Genomic DNA, 21,968 nt, shown 5'->3' with positions numbered 1-21,968 from the left:
ACAAGAGTGTGCCTGGTTGATGAAATATTCCATTCGATCAAGAAAAAAAACTTGTTAAACAATAGAAACATAATGCAGGCGTATATACATCACTGTTACACTTCATTTACAGCATACATCACAAATAATAATGTAACTTTGCCATTAGAACTTGCTGCTAGAGCACCTTCTCACTGGCATCCTCTGACATTGTGATAATACATTAACTTCTGTTATTTGTGGTGTATAATTTTTGTCAGTTTATCTAGAATGCTGGTTCATCAGGTGCCAGGTAAAACAAAGTTTGCTGTATTTTATGACATCTTGTGGCAGGAAATATCTTTGACATCCTCAGATTCTTCCATTATCAGTTTGCCACAGATAAGTTAATTTATTAGGCTGTACCAACCCAAATCCAAGAATAAATAAGTTTTGCTTTGGAGGATTTGGCCTCCTTATCTAAATTGATATCGAGCCACATAACTGTAAAAGGTAATGAAATAAACCTATCGTCTCAATAATCAATTTAAGTGAATGGAATGTAAAATGAGGGATAATGTTGATTGAAGTAGGTTATTGTACCATTCTAATACTTCAGATCATACTGAAGTTATATACACTATACTTGCAATTTATTTTGTCTGGTGAAAATTTCATTTAAATAGTGCTTTCCAAAGTATCACTGTACTCTTAAAGTGTTTTGTACTAATGTATTTACTTTTTAAGTGTGGTCACTTGTAATCTAGAAAAGGTTACTTTGGTTAAGCGAATTATTAAGTTAAGAAACATATAAACAATAGGACGTTCAATATGTGTTTGAGTTGATTTAGGTGAGGTGAGTGATTTAATTAGCTTCTGTCCTCCTTTTGTTTGGACAGGAAGATATGCAGTTTTTCTCAATGCAAAGATATTATCTAGTGATCATTTGAAGCAAATTCAGAGACAAATTTCACTTAGTTATGAGACGTGCCTTTTGGTTATTTAGTACGCTGCGGTGTGATGTAACTTGTTAAATACAAGGTATTGCATTTTTGGTAAGCTGAACAAGGGCAGGACTTATATAGTTAATGGTAGGTTGCTCAACAGAGGAACTAGGAGTTTCAGGTACGTGGTTTTTTTGAAAATTGTGTCACAGGTAGACAGGATGGTTAAGAAAGCGTATGGGATGCTTGCCTTCCTTGAGTATAGGAGTTGGGATGTCATTTTATGGTTGTTGGTAAGACCACATTTGGAGTGCTGTGTAGAATTCTGGTTGTCCTGCTGTATTAAAGATATTATTATATTGGAAAAGTTGCAGGAAAGAATGTACAAAGGTGTTAATAGGATTGGAGAGTTTGGGTTAAAAGGAGACGCTGGGACATTTTCCTTGGCATAGGAGGTTGAGGGGTGACCTTTATAAAGGTTTATAAAATCATAAGGTTCATAAATAAGATGAATCCCTCGAGGGAAAGGGAGTTCAAAACTAGAAGGCATAATTTTAAGGTGTGAAGAGAAAAATTTAAAAGGGACTTGAAGGGCAACTTTTCAGAGGTTGGTTTGTATGTGGAATGTACTGTTAGAGGAAATGGTAGATGCAGATACAGTTACAACATTTAAAAAGACATTTGGACAGTTACCTGAATAGGAAACATTACAAGGTTATGGGCCAAACACAAGTAAATGGGACTAGTTTAGTTTGGGAAACCTGGTCGGCATGCACCAGTTGTTCACATGCTGTATGACACTAACTCTTAATTCTCTGAACCTTTCTATGGCTTTATCTGCATGTCCAAACAATTTCGAGAAAGTTATTGAAAATATTAGATATGCCTCTCTGATCACTCATTTTCCAGCATCTTTGCATTAAATTTCTTCTGTTTTTCTCTTGAAGCAGTCTCATACTCGCCATATTAAACTGCCACATGTCTGTCCAATGTTTTCCTGAAGCTGTAAGGAATTCCTCTGGGGAACAGATTCAGAGGTAGGAGATTGTTCTTTTATCTAATATGCATATGAGAGTTTGGTTTATATCTACTATTGCCAAATTCATAATCATTTAAGTGCTGACCCATCTGGGAACGTTGAGGGTCGGATGTGTAAGAAAAGATGTATCATATTGTTCTCCATCTGACGCTAACCTATTTTAATTTCAAATGGATATGCTTTACATAATTTATTTGTTTCAAATAAAGGAAAGGCATTTAGTCAAAAATATTGGTGCAATTTTGCTTGTAAAGGAATAGACCTGATATTCGTGATTGGGGGGAGATTAATTTTAAGACTGATTAGTAATACATAATGGTCTCCTGAATTTGCAATGACTGGATAACTATGGTATCATAGGTTCTGACAGCCCTCCTGCATTGTTTGAGTGGCCATTCTTTAACTATAAATCTGGATAACAAGTGTTGTTAGGCTCTAGGGAGTAGTGTTTCAGTCCCTTCATCGTTGTCCATACATGCAGTGCCCAAAAAAAAGCTTTGTTCTAATATTGAGAAATATATCTGGAGGGTAAGGATCAATAACTAGTTGCCTGTTAGATTGGCATTCTATCCTAGTTTTTTTTTCAATCAACCAAGTGAGTTTTTTTTGGATTTTGTTCACTTACTTTTCATTTTGCATACATTACTTCAAGAACAAGATGATCGAGCACTATTTAAATGCCAAAGCATTGAAGTTTCCTTTATCCCTTTCATTCTCAATCATACGGTGCATGGAGTCTCAGATTATTTTTGGATGCAAATTTCTCAACAGTTTAAAAATTTCTGCATCACCCTCTTTCACGTTATCTTTCGTTCTTTGAGAAATACTAGCCATGTTATAGTTGTTAGCTATGCCATAAGATAGGTCTGTATTTTCCAAATTTTGTTCAACTTTTGAAATGTGTTAAAAGCAAGAACTGCAGATGCTGACAATCTGAAACAGAATTAGAGATTGCTAGAGAAACTCAGATCTCGCAGCATCTGTAAGAGAGATAGCAGAGTTAATGTTTTGAGTCCAGTGACCCTACTTGAACAAGAGTGAACAGTTGCACTAAACACCCATTCACCATTATCCCTGCAATCACTGACTCATATTGGTTCTGGGCCAGGCATTTCTTCTTTACGAGCAAAAATATAAACCCCTCTGGGTTCTCTCTACCTCCTTATCTTTGTTCTCCAAAAGCCTTCCAAAATTTGTGCTGCTTCAATTTTAGCCTGTTGCACATCCCACTTTTTCTGTCATTCTGCTGTTATCAGCTAGCAAGGTCCTACGTTTGGCAAGTCCTCAGTTAAACTGCACTGCCAGCTTATCCCCCTCTTTCTATAGATAGTCCTTAAACATGCTATTTCAACAAGCTTTTGGTCTGACACACTAAAATTGCTATACACAGTTCAGTGTCAAATTCTATTTGATAATGCTTATATGAAACATCTTGAGATCTTTTGTTACTTAAAAAAATTATATAAATGAAAGTTATTTGAATCGGTAGACTTCAAGTCTTAAATTACCAAGAATGATTATACACATTAAGATTGTATTTCTGAAATTTAGGTGGTTAAAGAAATGATTTCATTGTAGTTTTTAAAATGTTAAGGGAAGCTGTTAGGGGAAATATAAATGACAACTGCTGCTGAGGAGAAAAAGAAGCTATTACTGCTGGTTGGAAAATCTAGGAAAAGAGAGCATAATCTAAAAGTTACATAATTTAAGTCGGGGAACACACCTCTACACACTAGTAGAGATTTGGAACCGTATTCTGCAAATAATAGTTGATGCTTAAACAGCAATGAGTTCTGATTTCAGATCTTTTCAGGCAAGGAATTTTCCAGGTTTTTCTTTTGCCTCTTAGAGATGATTAATTGGCTGTGGTCGATAGGGAACAGTTGGTGAGGAGGGTCTCAGTTTGTGTTCCAGGTGTCATATATAGAGTAAGCTTGATGGAACAGCAGGTCTTTTCCTGTCAGTCATTTTCACTTGTTTGTAAAGTGCCTGTAACATCTACACCTACTTAAAGTTACATTTGACATGTAAATATCATGATTGCTTCCTGTAACATTCACATTTCAAATTATTACTAATACAATGTGTTATAAAACTGTGTAATCTCTGACTTGCCCCAAACCATGTGAAATCAATAAACAATGCAAACACAAAATCTTTATTATAACATACTGACAATCTCCCACTAACACCATATTTAACACATACAATGCAAAAAATAGAGAAGGTGGGAAATCTGAAGTAAAATTAAAAGATTGAAAATACTTATCCGATGAGACAGTCTTTGTGCAGAGAGGCAGGTAGGATTATGTTTAACATTTTAGGAGCATACATTTATGCATTCTTGATTGTTGACTTACAGGATATTCTTCCAAACCTCTGTTCTTTTCAACAGTATTCACTCTAGAAAACGACAATGTTGTCGAGGAGAATACTCAGATACAGGCTACTAGACTAGGTGGGATTGAGATTCACAAGGAAGAGGTATTAGAAATCCTTCAGAAGGTGAAGATAGATAAGTCCCCTGGGCCGGATGGGATTTATCCTCGGATCCTCTGGGAAGCCAGGGAGGAGATTGCCGAGCCTTTGGCATTGATCTTTAAATCGTCATTGTCTACAGGAATAGTGCCAGATGACTGGAGGATAGCAAATGTGGTTCCCCTGTTCAAGAAGGGGAGTAGAGACAACCCTGGTAATTATAGACCGGTGAGCCTTACCTCAGTTGTTGGTAACATGTTGGTAAAGGTTACAAGGGGTAGGATTTATAATCATCTAGAAAAGAATAAATTGATTAGGGATAGTCAGCACGGTTTTGTGAAGGGAAGGTCGTGCCTCACAAACCTTATTGAGTTCTTTGAGCAGGTGACCAAACAGGTAGATGAGAGTAAACCGGTTGATGTGGTATATATGGATTTCAGCAAGGTGTTCGATAATCTTCCCCACAGTAGGCTATTGTACAAAATGCGGAGGAATGGAATTGTGGGAGATATAGCAGTTTGGATCGGAAATTGGCTTGCTGAAAGAAGACAGAGGGTGGTAGTTGATGGGAAATGTTCATCCTGGAGACCAGTTACTAGTGGTGTACCACAAGGGTTGGTGTTGGGTCCGCTGCTGTTTGTCATTTTTGTAAATGACCTGGATGAGGGCATAGAAGGATGGGTTAGTAAATTTGCAGACGACATTTAAGGTCGGTGGAATTGTGGATAGTGATGAAGGATGCTGTAGGTTGCAGAGAGACATAGATAAGCTGTAGAGCTGGGCTGAGAGGTGGCAAATGGAGTTTAATGCAGACAAGTGTGAGGTGATGCACTTTGGTAGGAGTAACCGGAAGGCAAAGTACTGGGCTAATGGTAAGATTCTTAGCAGTGTAGATGAGCAGAGAGATCTCGGTGTCCATGTACACAGATCCTTGAAAGTTGCCACCCAGGTTGACAGGGCTGTTAAGAAGGCATACAGTGTTTTAGCTTTTATTAATAGAGGGATCGAGTTCCGGAACCAAGAGGTTATGATGAAGCTGTACAAAACTCTGGTGCGGCCACACTTGGGAGTATTGTGTACAGTTCTGGTCACCGCATTATAAGAAGGATGTGGAAGCTCTGGAAAGGGTGCAGAGGAGATTTACTAGGATGTTGCCTGGTATGGAGGGAAGGTCTTACGAGGAAAGGCTGAGGGACTTGAGGCTGTTTTCGTTGGGGAGAAGAAGGTTGAGAGGTGACTTAATTGAAACATATAAAATAATCAGAGGGTTAGATAGGGTGGATAGGGAGAGCCTTTCTCCTAGGATGGTGACGGCGAGCACGAGGGGGCATAGCTTTAAATTGAGGGGTGAAATATATAGGACAGATGTCAGAGGTAGTTTCTTTACTCAGAGTAGTAAGGGAATGGAACACTTTGCCTGCAACGGTAGTAGATTCGCCAACTTTAGGTACATTAAAGTCGTCATTGGACGAGCATATGGACGTACATGGAACAGTGTAGGTTAGATGGACTTGAGATCGGTATGACAGGTCGGCACAACATCGAGGGCCGAAGGACCTGTACTGTGCTGTAATGTTCTATGTTCTATTCCCCACACACACCAGTGGAATCTTTGCTGTCATTTGTATTGAATATGCAGTATTATTCTATGTTATTGAATATGTTAATACATTCACCTGGTCCCTCTGCTTTTTATTATTAAAGTATTTCTGTATGATCCATGATCTTAATTAAATAAGCATTTCTACAGTCTTGAGTCTATCTGTGACTATATAAAAGTTAGATGTGTATTTAATAATAGATACAGCTGTAATATAAATGCGTCTAAAAGTCCAATGGTTCATTGAGTAAATATACTGTATGTTGTGAATGTGAACTGATCTCAGCCAGGACAGCAGTAGAAGTTGTAGTAGATCCTTTATGGCTGTGCTGAACAATTTAAAATGTTATCCTGAATTTCACATCCAGAGGTTTTCTAACCAACCTTTTCACCTCTGGAGCAGTTGGGATTTGAACCTGGGTCTCCTGGCTCAGAGGGAGGGACACTACTGTATCACAAGAGCACTTTCCAAGTCCCACTTCTAATCGCTATCCATCATCCTTGGCTACTGATATCTACATATGGAACTCCACTTAAGTCATAGTCAGCCTTGTCTGTGATGTCTTTCATGGTCAAATGGTGCACAACCAGGACAAAGACTCTCCCAAGACCAGTCACAGGATTGTAATCAAACAAAAGTTGACACCTTGGTGAAAGGGTAGGGGGGGGGTAGAGTGGAGTGGAGTAGTATTAGCATAAAGTTCTGATCACTTATTTGTATCCCTCTCTAATCATCATCCTTCTCAATTTGAATACCTCTAAGCTGTAAAGGGTAAGCTCTTAGAATATGTTGTGCCAGAGATAAACATGTCACAATCGCCAAGTAGTCACTTCAAAACTGTGCAAGCCTGGCAGTCTTAAAATGACCAGGTAGTTCTAGAAATTAGTCGCCCACATTGAAGTGAAATTAAAAAGAATGGTCCTCCTGTCTTTAATCAGTTCTGTGTCTCCCTTGGAATAAATTCTTCCTGCAAGTCAATAAGAGACACTTAGCACTTAGGCTACTGGAATTTCAGATTCTCTTACATTTCAGCTGAATCACAGCCTCAATCTACCCTTGATACCTTTGCCTCCAGACATAGCATTACTCTCTCATCCTTATTGTTCCCTGTAATTGCTACCATCTCTGCTCCCTCAAGTCTAAGGGTTGTAGAATGTTTGTTTATGTTGTATAAATATTTGCAGTGATTTATTACTTGTTTGATCTTGCTCCTCTCTGCCAAAACTACGAATCCTGGAATACAAAGAGAGCCTCCAATTTGATAGGCCGAATGGCTTACTTCTACTCCTATGTCTTATGGTTTCTCTTTTGTACCTCAAACCATCTTTTTAAATGTACTCCCCATTCCTTCCCACCTCCAGTCACCAGTTCCCTTCCTTAGCCATTGTCTGAGGCTGACTCAAAATGTTTGCTATAACAAGGTGTCGAGCTGGATGAACACAGCAGGCCAAGCAGCATCAAAGGAGCAGGAAAACTGATGTTTCGGGCCTAGACCCTTCCTCAGAAAATGCACAGGCCTGCTGTGTTCATTCAGCTCTACACCTTAGTTATTCTCAGATTCTCCAGCATCTGTAGTTCTTACTATCTCAGAATGTTTGTATCTTTTAGCATACTATTTGAACTGGAGCTGAGTTTCCAACCCTGTACACTGTTATCGAGGTAAGTTATTTCCAGCCCTTTAGCTCATTTGTAGCTGAAACCTTTATCCACGTTATTGTTAGCATTCGCCTTGACGATTCTAATACTCTTGTGGCTAGTCTTCCACCCAAACTTGAAGTCATTCAAAACACTCTCAAAGTTTTGTTCCCTGATCATTTTCTGCACTCAATAACGTGCCATGGCTTTTGATCTGGAAACTTTCAAGTTTAAAATTCACACTTTGGTTTTAAATCCATCTGTGGCTTCATCCCTTCGTATTTGTAACCCCACATCTCTCAGATCTTTGCACCTCTCTAATTCTGGTCACTTGTGCATCCTTGATTTACCTCACCTCAAGCTTGCAGCCATGCTTCTGCTCATAGGCCAAGCTCAGGCTTGAAAATATGATTAAGCCTCTAAAGCGTGGTCTAGGACAAAATTCCAAAAATCTACAAAGTTGAGTGAAGACATTTCTAACACTTAAGTCCAGAATAGCGCTTCCATTATAAGTGCACCATATTTCCAGTCTTTTTTAAGCCAGGGAAACTCTTAACATTTCTTCGCCAAAGCTGACTCAATCTTATCTGTTTCAATGTGATCGCCTCTCATTCTTTTAAATGTCAGGACTATACGCCTATTCTTCTCAATCTTTCCTTCCAGGACAAACTTCAGCCCAGGAATCAAACAAGTGAGCCTTTGTTTCATCCACTCTGAGGTAAGTGTTCATCTTTGGATATGGGGATCAAAATAATGCACAGTATTCCAGGTTCTGTCTTAACAAAGCTCTGTACAATTACAATAAGAGTTACTTATCTTTTACTCTGAACTCATTGCAATAAAGATTAATATATCATTTGCCCATCTAGTTGCTTGATCTATCTGAGTGTTTCTTTTTCCTGCACAAGGATGCTGAAAATAATGTTTAATAATTTCTCACTATTTACAAAACTATTAGCTTTTCCATTCTTTCAACCAAAATATGAACTTCACATTTGCTCACATTATACTCCATCTGCAACCTTCTTAGTCATTGAGTTATACAGCACAGAACCAGACCTTTTGTCCAACCATCTAGATATCCTAAACTGATATAACCCCATTTGGCAGGATTTGTCCCATAGCCCTCTAAACCATTCCTATTCATATACTCGTCCAGGTGCCTTTTAAATGTTGTAATTGTACTTGCCTCCTCCACATTCTCCAGCATACTTGCCTCTCAAGTCCTTCTAAGTCTTTCCCCTCCCACCTTAAACCTAGCTTTGTACTCCCCTTCCTGGAAAAAAGACATTGGGCATGGACAGGGTGAATAGCCTTCGTGATTTTATAATGAGGTAACCTTTGACAGTCCAGGGAGAAAAGCCCTAGCCTATTCAGCCTCTCCCTATAGCTCAAACTCTCCAGTCCTGGCAACGTCCTTGTAAATATTTTCTGAACCCTTTCAAGTTTATGAACATCTTTCCTATTGCAGAGAGACCAGAATTCTAAACAATGTTCCAAAAGTGGCCTCACCAATATCCTGTACAGCTGCAACATGACATCCCAACTCAATGCACTGACCAATGTGCCAAACACCTTCACTTGCCTGTCTTCCTGTGATTCCACTTACAAGGAAATATGAACCTGCACTCCAAGGTCTCTTTTTGTTCAGGAACACTCCCCAGGACCCTACCATTAACTGTACACGTTCTCCCCCTATTTGCCTTCCCAAAATGCAACATCTCACACTTATCTAAGTTAAATTCCATCTGCCAGTCATCGGCTCATTGGCCCATGTGATCAAGGTCACATTTTACACTGAGATAATTATCTTCCCTATCCACTACACACCAATTTTGGTGTCATCTGCAAACTTACTAACCATACCTCCTATATTCACATCCATATCATTTATCTAAATGACAAAAAATCAGGATGAGGCACCAAACATTGCAGCATGCCACTGGTCACAGGCCTCCAGTCCAATGAACTACCCTAAATCTCCTACCTTCAAGCCAGTTTTGTGTCCATATGGCTAGCTACTTCTGGATTCCATGTGATCTAACCTTGCCAACCAGTCTGCCGTACAGAACCTCATCAAATGCCTTGTTGAAATCCTTGGAAGAGAACATCTACAGTCTGCCTTCAATCTTCTTTGTCACTTTTCCCAAAAACTTTAATCAAGTTAATGAGACACAATATCCCACACATAAAGCCATGCTGACTTTCCCTAATCAGACCTTATTTTTCCAAATTCATGTAAATCCTGTGCATCAGAATCCCCACCAACAACTTAGCCACCACTGACGTCAGGCTCACCATTGTATAGTTCCCTGGGTTTTCCTTACCATCTTTCTTAAATAATGGCACCACATTAGCCAATCTCCAGTCTTCTAGTGCCTCACCTGTGGCTATCGATACAAATATCTCAGCAAGGGGTCTAGCAATCTCTTCCCTAGCTTCTCTCAAAGTTCTGGGCTACACCTGATATGGTCCTGGGGATTCATCCATCTTTCTTCATTTTAGGACATCCAGAATGCCACTTCAGTAATACAGACTTTTCAGGACACTGCTATTTATTACCCCAAGTTCTCTAACTTCCATGTCCTTCTCCACAGTAAATACGGATGCAAAATGCTTGTTTAGTATCTCATCTCCTGTGCTTCCACACACAGATGGATTGTTGATTTTCAAAGGGTCCTATTCTCTCCCTAGTTAGTCTTTTGCCCTTAATGTGTTTGTAGAATCTCTTCGGATCTTCCTTAACCCTATTAACAAAGCCTATCTGATGTCCCCTTTTTGCCTTCCGGATTATACTCCTACTGCCTTTATACTCCTAAGGGGTTCACTCAATCCCAGCTATCTATACCCGACATATGCCTCCTTTTTCTTGACCAGAGCTTCAACTTCTCTAGTTATCCAGCAGTGTCTACACCTACTAGCCTTGCCCTTCACACTAACAGGAACGTACTGTCTCTGAACCCTTATCTCATTTTTGAAGGTCCCACGCATTACAACATTCTCTTTACCTGCGAACAGCTACTCTCAATCAACTTTTGAAAGTTCCTGCCTAATACTGTCAAAATTGGCCTTGCCCCATTTAGAATTTTAAACTAATAGATCAGCTGTTTCCTTTTCCATAACTATTTTAAAACTAATAGAATTATGATCTCTTGCCTCAAAGTGCTCCCTCACTGACACCTCAATCACTTCCCCTGTTTTATTTTACCAGCAGAAAGTCAAATGTTACTCCTTTCTAGTTGGTATAACCGCATATATTGAATAAGAAAGTTTTCTTGTACGCACCTATCAAATCCTCACCATCCAAGCCCCTAACAAAATAGCACTCCCAGTCTATGTTTAGAAAGTTAAAATCCCCTAGTATTACAGCACTTCTACTCTTACAAATACCTAAGATCTACTTATAAATTTGTTTCCCAATGTCTTGCTGACTACTGAGGGGGCCTTTGGTATAATCCCAGTAAGGTGATCTCCCTTCCTTAATTTTCAGTTCCACCTCTATAACTTCACTGAATGTTCTCCCAAGAATATCCTCCTTAAGTGCAGCTGTTCTTAACCAAAACTTTTGCTCCCCCTCCTCTTTTGCCCTCCCTTTCTATCTGTGAAATCTATAGCCTTGACTGTTTAAACTGCCAGACCTGCCCCTCCCTGAGCCACATTTCAGGAATGGCTATGATACTCCAGTCCCATGTTCCTACCCAGCCCTGAGTTCATCTGCCTTAGCTGTCAGGCCTCTTGCATTGAAATAAATGCATTATGATTTATCAGGCTTGACTTTTTTTTTCTACCTTGTTCTTGCCTGCCTTGATTATTTAATATGCTGCTGTTCTGTACTGTATCAGCCGGAAACTTGGGTCTTCTCTCACACTCTCTTTGGGTCCTCTTCCAATTCGAGTGCAGTCTGTCGTCCTTATTCAAGTCAGTTGTACACCTGAAGAGATTCCAGTGATCAAAAAAATGAGAGTCTCTGCCCTGTACATCAGCTCGTCAGCCATGCATTCATGTGCCCTATCCTCCCATTCCTACTTTCATTAGTACATCACACCAGGAGTAATACAGATATTACTACCTTTTGAAGACCTACTTTTTAACTTCCTGCCTAGTTCCTGGTATTTCTAAATTTCTTATTTTCTTTGCAGAACCTTATCCCTTTCTGTACTATGTCATTAGTGTCAACATGTACAACAAGCTTCTGCTGGTCACTCTCCCCTCTCGGAATATTCTGCACCCACTCTAATACATCCTTGAGTCTAACACCAGGGAGACAACACACTGTTCTGATGCCTCACTGTCAGCTGCAGAAATATCAGTCTGTGCCCCTGACTAGAGTGTTTTCTGTCACAATCGTTCGCTTGGAACCTGATATACCCGTCTCTACATTAGAGACAGTTGTGGTACCAGAAACCTAGCTGTCAATGCTATATGATCACCTGCATGATCAAAATAGCATACTTGTTTGAGATTAGATTAGATTCCCTACAATGTGGAAACAGGCCCTTTGGCCCAACAAGTCAACACCGCCCCTTGAAGCATCCCACCCAGAGCCATTCCCCGATAACACACACACCCCTGAACTCGGGATTATTACAGGAGATTCCTGAACTACCTGCATATCTTTGCTACCTTTCCTAGCAGTAACCCATCTACCTGGCTGCATCTGCATTTTTTAAAAAATCTTGCTGAAACTGCCATCCATCACATCCTCAGGCTTCTGTAAATTCCTCATGGCTCTAACTGCTGCTCCAACAGATCCACCAATCCAACAGGATTTGTGATTAAACACACTTCCTACAGACATAGTCTCCAGGAACATCAAAACTGTCCCTGATCTACATCTGTCAGGAAGAGCACATCACGCTGCTAAAAGCTGTCTCTGCCCCAAGACAATACACACAAAAGATACCCAAAAAAACAAACACCAAATACTTACAGACAAACTCAGCGTTAGGTGGTCTTGCTCAAAAAACACTGCTGTGGGATAATTTAATACCTGTCTTTTATATTAAAAATTCTATGGAGACTTCTCGGTAAAATGAAAAATCTCACCCTACTCATTATTTTATAAATCTTAATGTTATTTATTTATATAGTTTTATAGGTCTGAACATCAAACGCTTAGCTGATCAGGCACTAAAATCATCACTGGTCATTCCCAGCTGCACTATATTCTGATAATCGGGTCTCCCAAGGTCAGCTTTCTTGTCCACTCACTTAACCATCCATTTATCTTAGATGCTTTGTGTCCTCAACTTATTTTCCACCTAGGTTTGTATCATTATCAAAATTGAAACATTTATTTTGTCCTTTGATAAAAATTTTTGCACTGATCCTTGCAGCACCCTACTAGTAGCTGCCTGACGAGCCAAAAATGACCCATGTATTCTGACTTTTTTTTTCCATCTGTTAACCAGTTCTCAATTCGTGTTAATACCTTCTGGTTACACTTGGCACTTTATCAATGCTATTACAAAAATTCAAATACAATTTGGTCACTGCTTTTCCCTCAGCTACCCTGCTATTTGCCATCTCAAAAATGTCAACAGATTTATCAAACAGGATTTCTCCTTCATTAAAACACATTGATTCTGACTCTGGCTGATATTCCAAAAGCCCTGTTGTCATTTTCTTAATAAATGGTTCATGAAAGGAAATCCACCCAGCAAATTGTTCTCTCCTGCAACAATGATCAGGAGTCCATTTTTTCTTTGAGTATAAGACAGGATTTACAGATGTCAGTCATGTACGTGTGAAAATCATCCTGGCTGAGGTGACCCACCATAGGTCACAGTAATCAGCAAAAAAAAACTTCAGACTGAGGGACCCAGACGCTTTGTTGTACACTGCCTAATATCGGAGCAAGACTCCTTGAAGTTACAAGGCAAAGCCACGTGCATCTTCAGAAATCACAGGGCATGATCTTCCTCTTTGGTATTCGAATATATCGACCAACAGATTTACTTGCAAATACTACTGTTCTGTGTTTATTCTATAGCATTTTAAGCGGTTACAATCACTGTATTTGCGACAATGATTGGAATGTTGAGATCCATGCGACCTGACTCTCACGTCATGGTTTGAAAAAGACCTATTTCACTCAGAAGTAAATCAAATTCGAGTTTGCCAACCTTTTAAATGAAAGCTCATAAATAGGTAGCGCCCCAAATATGCTCTCATCTCCCACTCCACGCTGACAGCTTTGCCCCAAGCACAGTAAACAATGCTGAGAATTTAGCACAGACTCTCTCCATATTCATTCATCGCGGCCCTCCAATGTCCTGCAGTCAGGTCGCTGATGTCATTACATTTCATCATGCACGGACAGAGGGGGTGGGGACAGCATTTGGGTTTCCTCCTCGGTAGAAAAGTAATTGCCAATAGAATCAGGAAGGCATCGAACCGATGGGAGCAAAGATTTGTTTTTGTTGTGCATTGTCACCCCTCCACCTCAGCATCTCCCCCCCCCCCCCCCCACCACTGTGGAAAGCGGTGGCACTGCTGGAGTGGGAGCAAGCACCAGGGCCATTGCAAACCTACCGCCTTGTGCTCCGTGTGTCTGTTTCATAAAAATCCTGGCGAGCTGGTTGGCCCCCGGCACGCCACGTGAGGCGAGTCACAGGCCAGCTGGGGGTGGTGCGGGGGGCGGGGGGCCGGGGGGGGGGGGTGTGCGAGACTGGTTTGGGGGTTGCGGGGGGGTGGTGGAGGGAGGGGGGGGAAATCCAGGCGTTAGCAGAGGATCCCTGAGCCATTCAGACGGGTTTCAAATAATAATAACACATATTAATAAATAAAGAGAGAGGACTTAAGCCGCTATGGGAGACAAGAAGAGTCCCACCAGGTAGAGTACTTTCAGACCTTCCGCTCCCCTCACCGCCCCGGAGGGAGGGAGGGGTGAAGTGGCAGGATACCCCCCTCCCCTCCCCTCCCCTTCCCTTCTTTAAATGTTTTTAAGTGTGTGTGTATGGAAGATGGGTCGGCCGCAGAATAGGAGCGGGAGTTCGGGAAGCGAAATGTTGCGGAGCTCGATACAATGTAGCAGCCATGGCGGACGGGTTTGTTACAGTGGAGTCAGTGCGTGCGTGCGTGGGAAATTGACACGGGGAGCTGCAGTTTCGCTCAAAGGATCTGGCAGTTTTTTCTTTTGATCGACACCGATTGCCAGGAAGGTCTTCAGGGGAGGAGAAAAGACAGAGAGAGAGGGGGCTGGGAAAGCAACGAGAAAAAAAAGAGCAAACTAGTTGCCAAATAAGCCGGTGTACCTATGTATTTTTTTTACCACCTCTTTCCGTTCCTTTTGTTGTCCAAAACAGACCCAAAAGGCAGCTCAAGCCTTCCACGGACGAGGGATACTGGGACTGTAGCGTTTGTACGTTCAAGAACAGCGCAGAGGCTTTCAAATGCAGTATGTGTGATGTCAGGAAGGGCACATCAACACGGTGAGTCTCTCCACTTCCTTTTTAAAAAACATTTAATCTTTTCCTCTATCTAGCTAATAAATTAACGTTGCACAAGCTGAAGTAGAATCGGAGGGATGGGGGTCGTTGCGATCTATATTCCTGCAGTCCTGGACATATTTGTCGTTTCATCTTACTATTTCCAAGTAATTTGGCTACAATGTTAACAATGTTGAAGATTGAAAGCCCCACAGTCAGAGATCTATGAATGAAATTGGGTTTTCGGTGCTGTTTAAGTGATGCTGTGAGATCATTGCTGCTTGGTTACATTTCTGGCTTTCAAAAACTGATAGTTGAACAAACAAAAAGGCTATGCCTCTGAATGTAATTATTTGAAAAGCTTCAAAAATCAAGATAACGAAATAATATCTGATTATGTTTCAGAAACTGTATCATGTGTCACTCAATTTGCTATTTTCAAAATGCATAACTAATAGATTCAGATCAACAAATTTGTCTTAAATTGACGGGGGTCAGGGGTGTGTGAATGTATTCTGTTGCCTAATTTTTATTTTTCCTGCCAAGGCTCTTCACTTCATGCACTCTTCATTTAGCCTGGAGGGAAGAGGGCATGTTCTGTGTAGCAGTTGAAATTGTAACAGGGTGTAATGGAATTGGGTTACATATTTATGTGTGGTTACTTTCATTAAATGGGGTATCTTTTATCAAATATGCATTCAGTGGCATTGGGATTTTCTCCCTTCAGTTTAATGGCCATAAAACGCTACTTTATCAATAGAGCAAGACTGTGTATAAAGTAATCAAAAATTTGCTTTAATTTGGGCCATGAAGAGGGTGTTACCATCAGGACTTGCTCTTAGTCAGAGGTACCAATGAAGATTTAGTTTAACTTGAATATTCTTACTTTTTTCTTTCTTCAAACATGAAGTACTTGAGAGCAAGTCGGAGGGCAATCTTCCACGGAAATTGAATCATTATCTTAGGCATAGTCATTAACTTTGGATGCTTCAGTGCTCATGTCATTTCAGCTTTGTGTTTATCAGTTTTCTTGCACCATTTGGTTCAGTAACTGCATGCCATTTCTCCCACTGATGGCATCAATATTTGAATGTTTTAAATAAATAGCCAGACACCAGCAGGAAAACATGTATTGTTTATAAAACTGCTATCAATAAACAACAAGACACCCTTTTAATAATTTTTTGTGAATTAATGGAAATTAAAATTAAATTGCAAATTAAATCATAATTATGATTGTACTTTTGGTTATTGCTTTATTTTTCTTTGCAAAAGTAGTCCATGATTTAATCTTAGGAATTGAGCTTTTCTTTTTTTGTTGCAGCGATCACTTGCCCATCAGTTGCCAGACGTAAGGGATGTGTTAGTCTTGCTCACAATTGTGACATATCTGTTCTTCATATAGTACCTGTTCACCCAGTTGAAGCAGTTAATTGGAGATAATTTGATTGCAATAGTGCTATTCTGTTTATTTTGCATCCTTCACCCACACCATTTTCTCCCATGTATCTTAAAATAAACACTGAGAACATTGGAGAAACTCAGGTTTTGCAGCATCTGTGGAGAGAGAAACAGTTCCAAGTCTGGTTTCTTCAGAACTTATCTTGAAAGAGCTGATTCATTGTTGGTTTTTGTTGCCCTCTGGCTCCTTGCCCCAATGACACTTATTCACGTATGAACCTTAACACTGCATTTCAGCAGCCTTTTTGCCTGTATTATAACAAGTCCAATTTTGTCTGCATTCACATCAACACAGACAAACTACAGCAAACTTTGCTGGATACTGAGCAAGAGTGTTGGCTGATTCCCATTCTCTCAAATTCCCAATTCATGGGGTAGCAAAAGCAATTGTTGCCTTTCAACTAACCCTTAATAGACCATCCTGATCCAAACATCTCAACTGTTCATTAATCACCTCAGGTTCATCAAGGAGATTGGAAGCTGTATTCTTGACGTGTCCAAAATAAAAGCATAATCTTTTCATAGAAAGAAGTTTCAAGGGTTACCATTCCAAAATTAAACTGAGATCATTTATGAATGCAATTGGAAAGTAATTTTTCACACAAATGGTAGTGAGAAACCTGAGCTCAAAAGGTAACGATTGTTGGATCAAATGAAATTTAAGATCATAAATCTGGAATTTTGTTGAGTAAGATAGATGAGGATGGCTTTGAATATGAAAAGAACATGTTAATTAGAAAATTAATTGGAAAAACATACAAGAGCAAATCAAAGAACGATACAAGTCTGAAGAATTGCACTGTGTATATTTATTTCAATGCAAGGCTTCTAACAGATATGGCCCACGTACTCAGTTCATGTTTGGGAACATGGAGTTGGGACATTGTAGCTATTACAGAAACTTGGCTGAGGAATGGACATGACTGGCAGTTCAAAGTTCCTCATTTCAGATGCTGCAGGAAGGATAGAAAGAGAGGCAAAAGAGGGGAAGTGGCGTTTTTGATGAAGGAAAACATTACTGCTGTAACTCGAAGATATTTCTGAAAAATCATCCAGTGAGAATGTATGGGTTGAAATTAGAATAAAAAAGGAATGAATACCTTGATGGAATTGTACCATAGACCCCCATAGTCAAAGTAAAATTGAGGAACAAATATGTAGAGAGATCTCAGATATTTGTAAGAATAATAAGGTTGTAAAGTTGGGAATTTTAATTTTCCACACATTGACTGGGATTACCATAGTGTTAAAGGTTTGGATGGTGAACAATTTGTTAAATGTCATCAAGAAAATTTTCATTGTCAATATATACATGTTTCTACTAAAAATGGAGCAAAACCTGACGTCTTGGGTAATGAGACCAGGCAAGTGACTGAAGTAATAGTAAGGAAAGACTTTGGGTCCAGTGATAATAGTCTACTTGTTTTATAATATTTATGGAAAAGAATAAGCCTGTCCTAAAAATTAAAGCTTTTAATTTGAGTAAGGCAAATTTTAATGGAAGGAGACAAGAACTTTCAAAAATTGATTGGAGTAGACTGTTCTCAGGTAAAAGGATGACTGATAATTGGGAGGATTTAAAAGTGTGATAAGAGAGTTCAGATTCATTATGTTAATAAAATGTGAGGCTGGATGAACACAGCAGGCCAAGCAGCATCTCAGGAGCACAAAAGCTGACGTTTCGGGCCTAGACCCTCCATCAGAGAGGGGGATGGGGAGAGAGAACTGGAATAAATAGGGAGAGAGGGGGAGGCGGACCGAAGATGGAGAGTAAAGAAGATAGGTGGAGAGAGTGTAGGTGGGGAGGTAGGGAGGGGATAGGTCAGTCCAGGGAAGACGGACAGGTCAAGGAGGTGGGTTGAGGTTAGTAGGTAGCTGGGGGTGCGGCTTGGGGTAGGAGGAAGGGATGGGTGAGAGGAAGAACCGGTTAGGGAGGCAGAGACAGGTTGGACTGGTTTTGGGATGCAGTGGGTGGGGGGGGAAGAGCTGGGCTGGTTGTGTGGTGCAGTGGGGGGAGGGGACGAACTGGGCTGGTTTAGGGATGCAGTAGGAGAAGGGGAGATTTTGAAACTGGTGAAGTCCACATTGATACCATATGGCTGCAGGGTTCCCAGGCGGAATATGAGTTGCTGTTCCTGCAACCTTCGGGTGGCATCATTGTGGCACTGCAGGAGGCCCATGATGGACATGTCCTCTAGAGAATGGGAGGGGGAGTGGAAATGGTTTGCGACTGGGAGGTGCAGTTGTTTGTTGCGGACTGAGCGGAGGTGTTCTGCAAAGCGGTCCCCAAGCCTCCGCTTGGTTTCCCCAATGTAGAGGAAGCCGCACCGGGTACAGTGGATGCAGTATACCACATTGGCAGATGTGCAGGTGAACCTCTGCTTAATGTGGAATGTCATCTTGGGGCCTGGGATGGGGGTGAGGGAGGAGGTGTGGGGACAAGTGTAGCATTTCCTGCGGTTGCAGGGGAAGGTGCCGGGTGTGGTGGGGTTGGAGGGCAGTGTGGAGCGAACAAGGGAGTCACGGAGAGAGTGGTCTCTCCGGAAAGCTGACAGGGGAGGGGATGGAAAAATGTCTTGGGTGGTGGGGTCGGATTGTAAATGGCGGAAGTGTCGGAGGATAATGCCTTGTATCCGGAGGTTGGTAGGGTGGTGTGTGAGAACGAGGGGGATCCTCTTGGGGCGGTTGTGGCGGGGGCGGGATGTGAGGGATGTGTTGCGGGAAATACGGGAGACGCGGTCAAGGGCGTTCTCGATCACTGTGGGGGGAAAGTTGCGGTCCTTGAAGAACTTGGACATCTGGGATGTGCGGGAGTGGAATGTCTTATCGTGAGAGCAGATGCGGCGGAGGCAGAGGAATTGGGAATAGGGGATGGAATTTTTGCAGGACGGTGGGTGGGAGGAGGTGTATTCCAGGTAGCTGTGGGAGTCGGTGGGCTTGAAATGGACATCAGTTACAAGCTGGTTGCCTGAGATGGAGACTGAGAGGTCCAGGAAGGTGAGGGATGTGCTGGAGATGGCCCAGGTGAACTGAAGGTTGGGGTGGAAGGTGTTGGTGAAGTGGATGAACTGTTTGAGCTCCTCTGGGGAGCAAGAGGCGGCGCCGATACAGTCATCAATGTACCGGAGGAAGAGGTGGGGTTTGGGGCCTGTGTAGGTGCGGAAGAGGGACTGTTCCACGTAACCTACAAAGAGGCAGGCATAGCTGGGGCCCATGCGGGTGCCCATGGCCACCCCCTTAGTCTGTAGGAAGTGGGAGGAGTCAAAAGAGAAGTTGTTGAGTGTGAGGACGAGTTCAGCTAGGCGGATGAGAGTGTCGGTGGAGGGGGACTGGTCGGGCCTGCGGGACAGGAAGAAGCGGAGGGCCTTGAGGCCATCTCCATGCGGAATGGCCATGGGCACCCGCATGGGCCCCAGCTATGCCTGCCTCTTTGTAGGTTACGTGGAACAGTCCCTCTTCCGCACCTACACAGGCCCCAAACCCCACCTCTTCCTCCGGTACATTGATGACTGTATCGGCGCCGCCTCTTGCTCCCCAGAGGAGCTCAAACAGTTCATCCACATCACCAACACCTTCCACCCCAACCTTCAGTTCACCTGGGCCATCTCCAGCACATCCCTCACCTTCCTGGACCTCTCAGTCTCCATCTCAGGCAACCAGCTTGTAACTGATGCCCATTTCAAGCCCACCGACTCCCACAGCTACCTGGAATACACCTCCTCCCACCCACCCTCCTGCAAAAATTCCATCCCCTATTCCCAATTCCTCTGCCTCCGCCGCATCTGCTCCCACGATAAGACATTCCACTCCCGCACATCCCAGATGTCCAAGTTCTTCAAGGACCGCAACTTTCCCCCCACAGTGATCGAGAACGCCCTTGACCGCGTCTCCCGCATTTCCCGCAACACATCCCTCACCCCTCGCCCCGCCACAACCGCCCCAAGAGGATCCCCCTCGTTCTCACACACCACCCTACCAACCTCCGGATACAAGGCATTATCCTCCGACACTTCCGCCATTTACAATCCGACCCCACCACCCAAGACATTTTTCCATCCCCTCCCCTGTCAGCTTTCCGGAGAGACCACTCTCTCCGTGACTCCCTTGTTCGCTCCACACTGCCCTCCAACCCCACCACACCCGGCACCTTCCCCTGCAACCGCAGGAAATGCTACACTTGTCCCCACACCTCCTCCCTCACCCCCATCCCAGGCCCCAAGATGACATTCCACATTAAGCAGAGGTTCACCTGCACATCTGCCAATGTGGTATACTGCATCCACTGTACCCGGTGCGGCTTCCTCTACATTGGGGAAACCAAGCGGAGGCTTGGGGACCGCTTTGCAGAACACCTCCGCTCAGTCCGCAACAAACAACTGCACCTCCCAGTCGCAAACCATTTCCACTCCCCCTCCCATTCTCTAGAGGACATGTCCATCATGAGCCTCCTGCAGTGCCACAATGATGCCACCCGAAAGTTGCAGGAACAGCAACTCATATTCCGCCTGGGAACCCTGCAGCCATATGGTATCAATGTGGACTTCACCAGTTTCAAAATCTCCCCTTCTCCTACTGCATCCCTAAACCAGCCCAGTTCGTCCCCTCCCCCCCACTGCACCACACAACCAGCCCAGTTCTTCCCCCCCACCCACTGCATCCCAAAACCAGTCCAACCTGTCTCTGCCTCCCTAACCGGTTCTTCCTCTCACCCATCCCTTCCTCCCACCCCAAGCCGCACCCCCAGCTACCTACTAACCTCATCCCACCTCCTTGACCTGTCCGTCTTCCCTGGACTGACCTATCCCCTCCCTACCTCCCCACCTACACTCTGTCCACCTATCTTCTTTACTCTCCATCTTCGGTCCGCCTCCCCCTCTCTCCCTATTTATTCCAGTTCCCTCTCCCCATCCCCCTCTCTGATGAAGGGTCTAGGCCCGAAACGTCAGCTTTTGTGCTCCTGAGATGCTGCTTGGCCTGCTGTGTTCATCCAGCCTCACATTTTATTATCTTGGAATTCTCCAGCATCTGCAGTTCCCATTATCTCAGATTCATTATGTTTCTGTTAGAGTGATAAAGCTGGTAGGATTACAGAACAATGCATAATTAAAGACATTGAGGTTCTAATCAAGAATAAAGAAGAATCATATGAGATATAGATAACTGGGTTCAAATGAATCTGTTGATCAGTATAAAGAGGGTAGGAGCATTCTTAAAAGGGAGATCAGGAAGAAAAAGAAAGGATATGAGATGCCAAGGCTAAGGCAAATCCAAAGAGATTCTACAAGTACATTAAGAGCAAAAAAGCAGCTAGAGAGAGAATAGGCCCCCCTAAAGATCAATGACGTTGCCTTTGCATTGAACTGCAGGAGGTGGGAGTTGTATTAAATGAATGTTTTGTGTCAGTTTTTACTGTGGTGAAAGA

The 21,968-nt window shown here is 42.4% G+C and overlaps 1 protein-coding gene across 8 annotated transcripts in view; it reads left to right on the top strand.

Annotated features, from left to right (window-relative positions):
* yaf2 (YY1 associated factor 2) overlaps positions 1 to 21,968 on the top strand; it is a 176,957-nt gene that overhangs the window by 1,972 nt on the left and 153,017 nt on the right. For 2 of the 8 annotated variants that reach the window (XM_048548889.2, XM_059652318.1), the window contains exons 1-3: positions 171 to 1,939; positions 8,319 to 8,373; positions 14,963 to 15,088. Coding sequence is in view for 6 of the 8 variants with exons in the window: in XM_059652316.1 (XP_059508299.1) it covers positions 1,881 to 1,939; positions 14,963 to 15,088 (185 nt within the window). In the remaining 2 variants the exon portion in view is untranslated. Of the gene's footprint in view, positions 1 to 165; positions 1,940 to 8,318; positions 8,374 to 14,370; positions 14,491 to 14,538; positions 14,705 to 14,962; positions 15,089 to 21,968 lie in introns of those variants that run through there. The other 6 variants (XM_048548888.2, XM_048548882.2, XM_048548887.2 and 3 more) reach the window with 5 other exon arrangements.

Source organism: Stegostoma tigrinum, chromosome 18 (assembly GCF_030684315.1).
Source record: "Stegostoma tigrinum isolate sSteTig4 chromosome 18, sSteTig4.hap1, whole genome shotgun sequence".
Lineage (NCBI taxonomy): Eukaryota > Metazoa > Chordata > Chondrichthyes > Orectolobiformes > Stegostomatidae > Stegostoma > Stegostoma tigrinum.
This window is presented reverse-complemented; position numbering and strand designations above follow the sequence as displayed.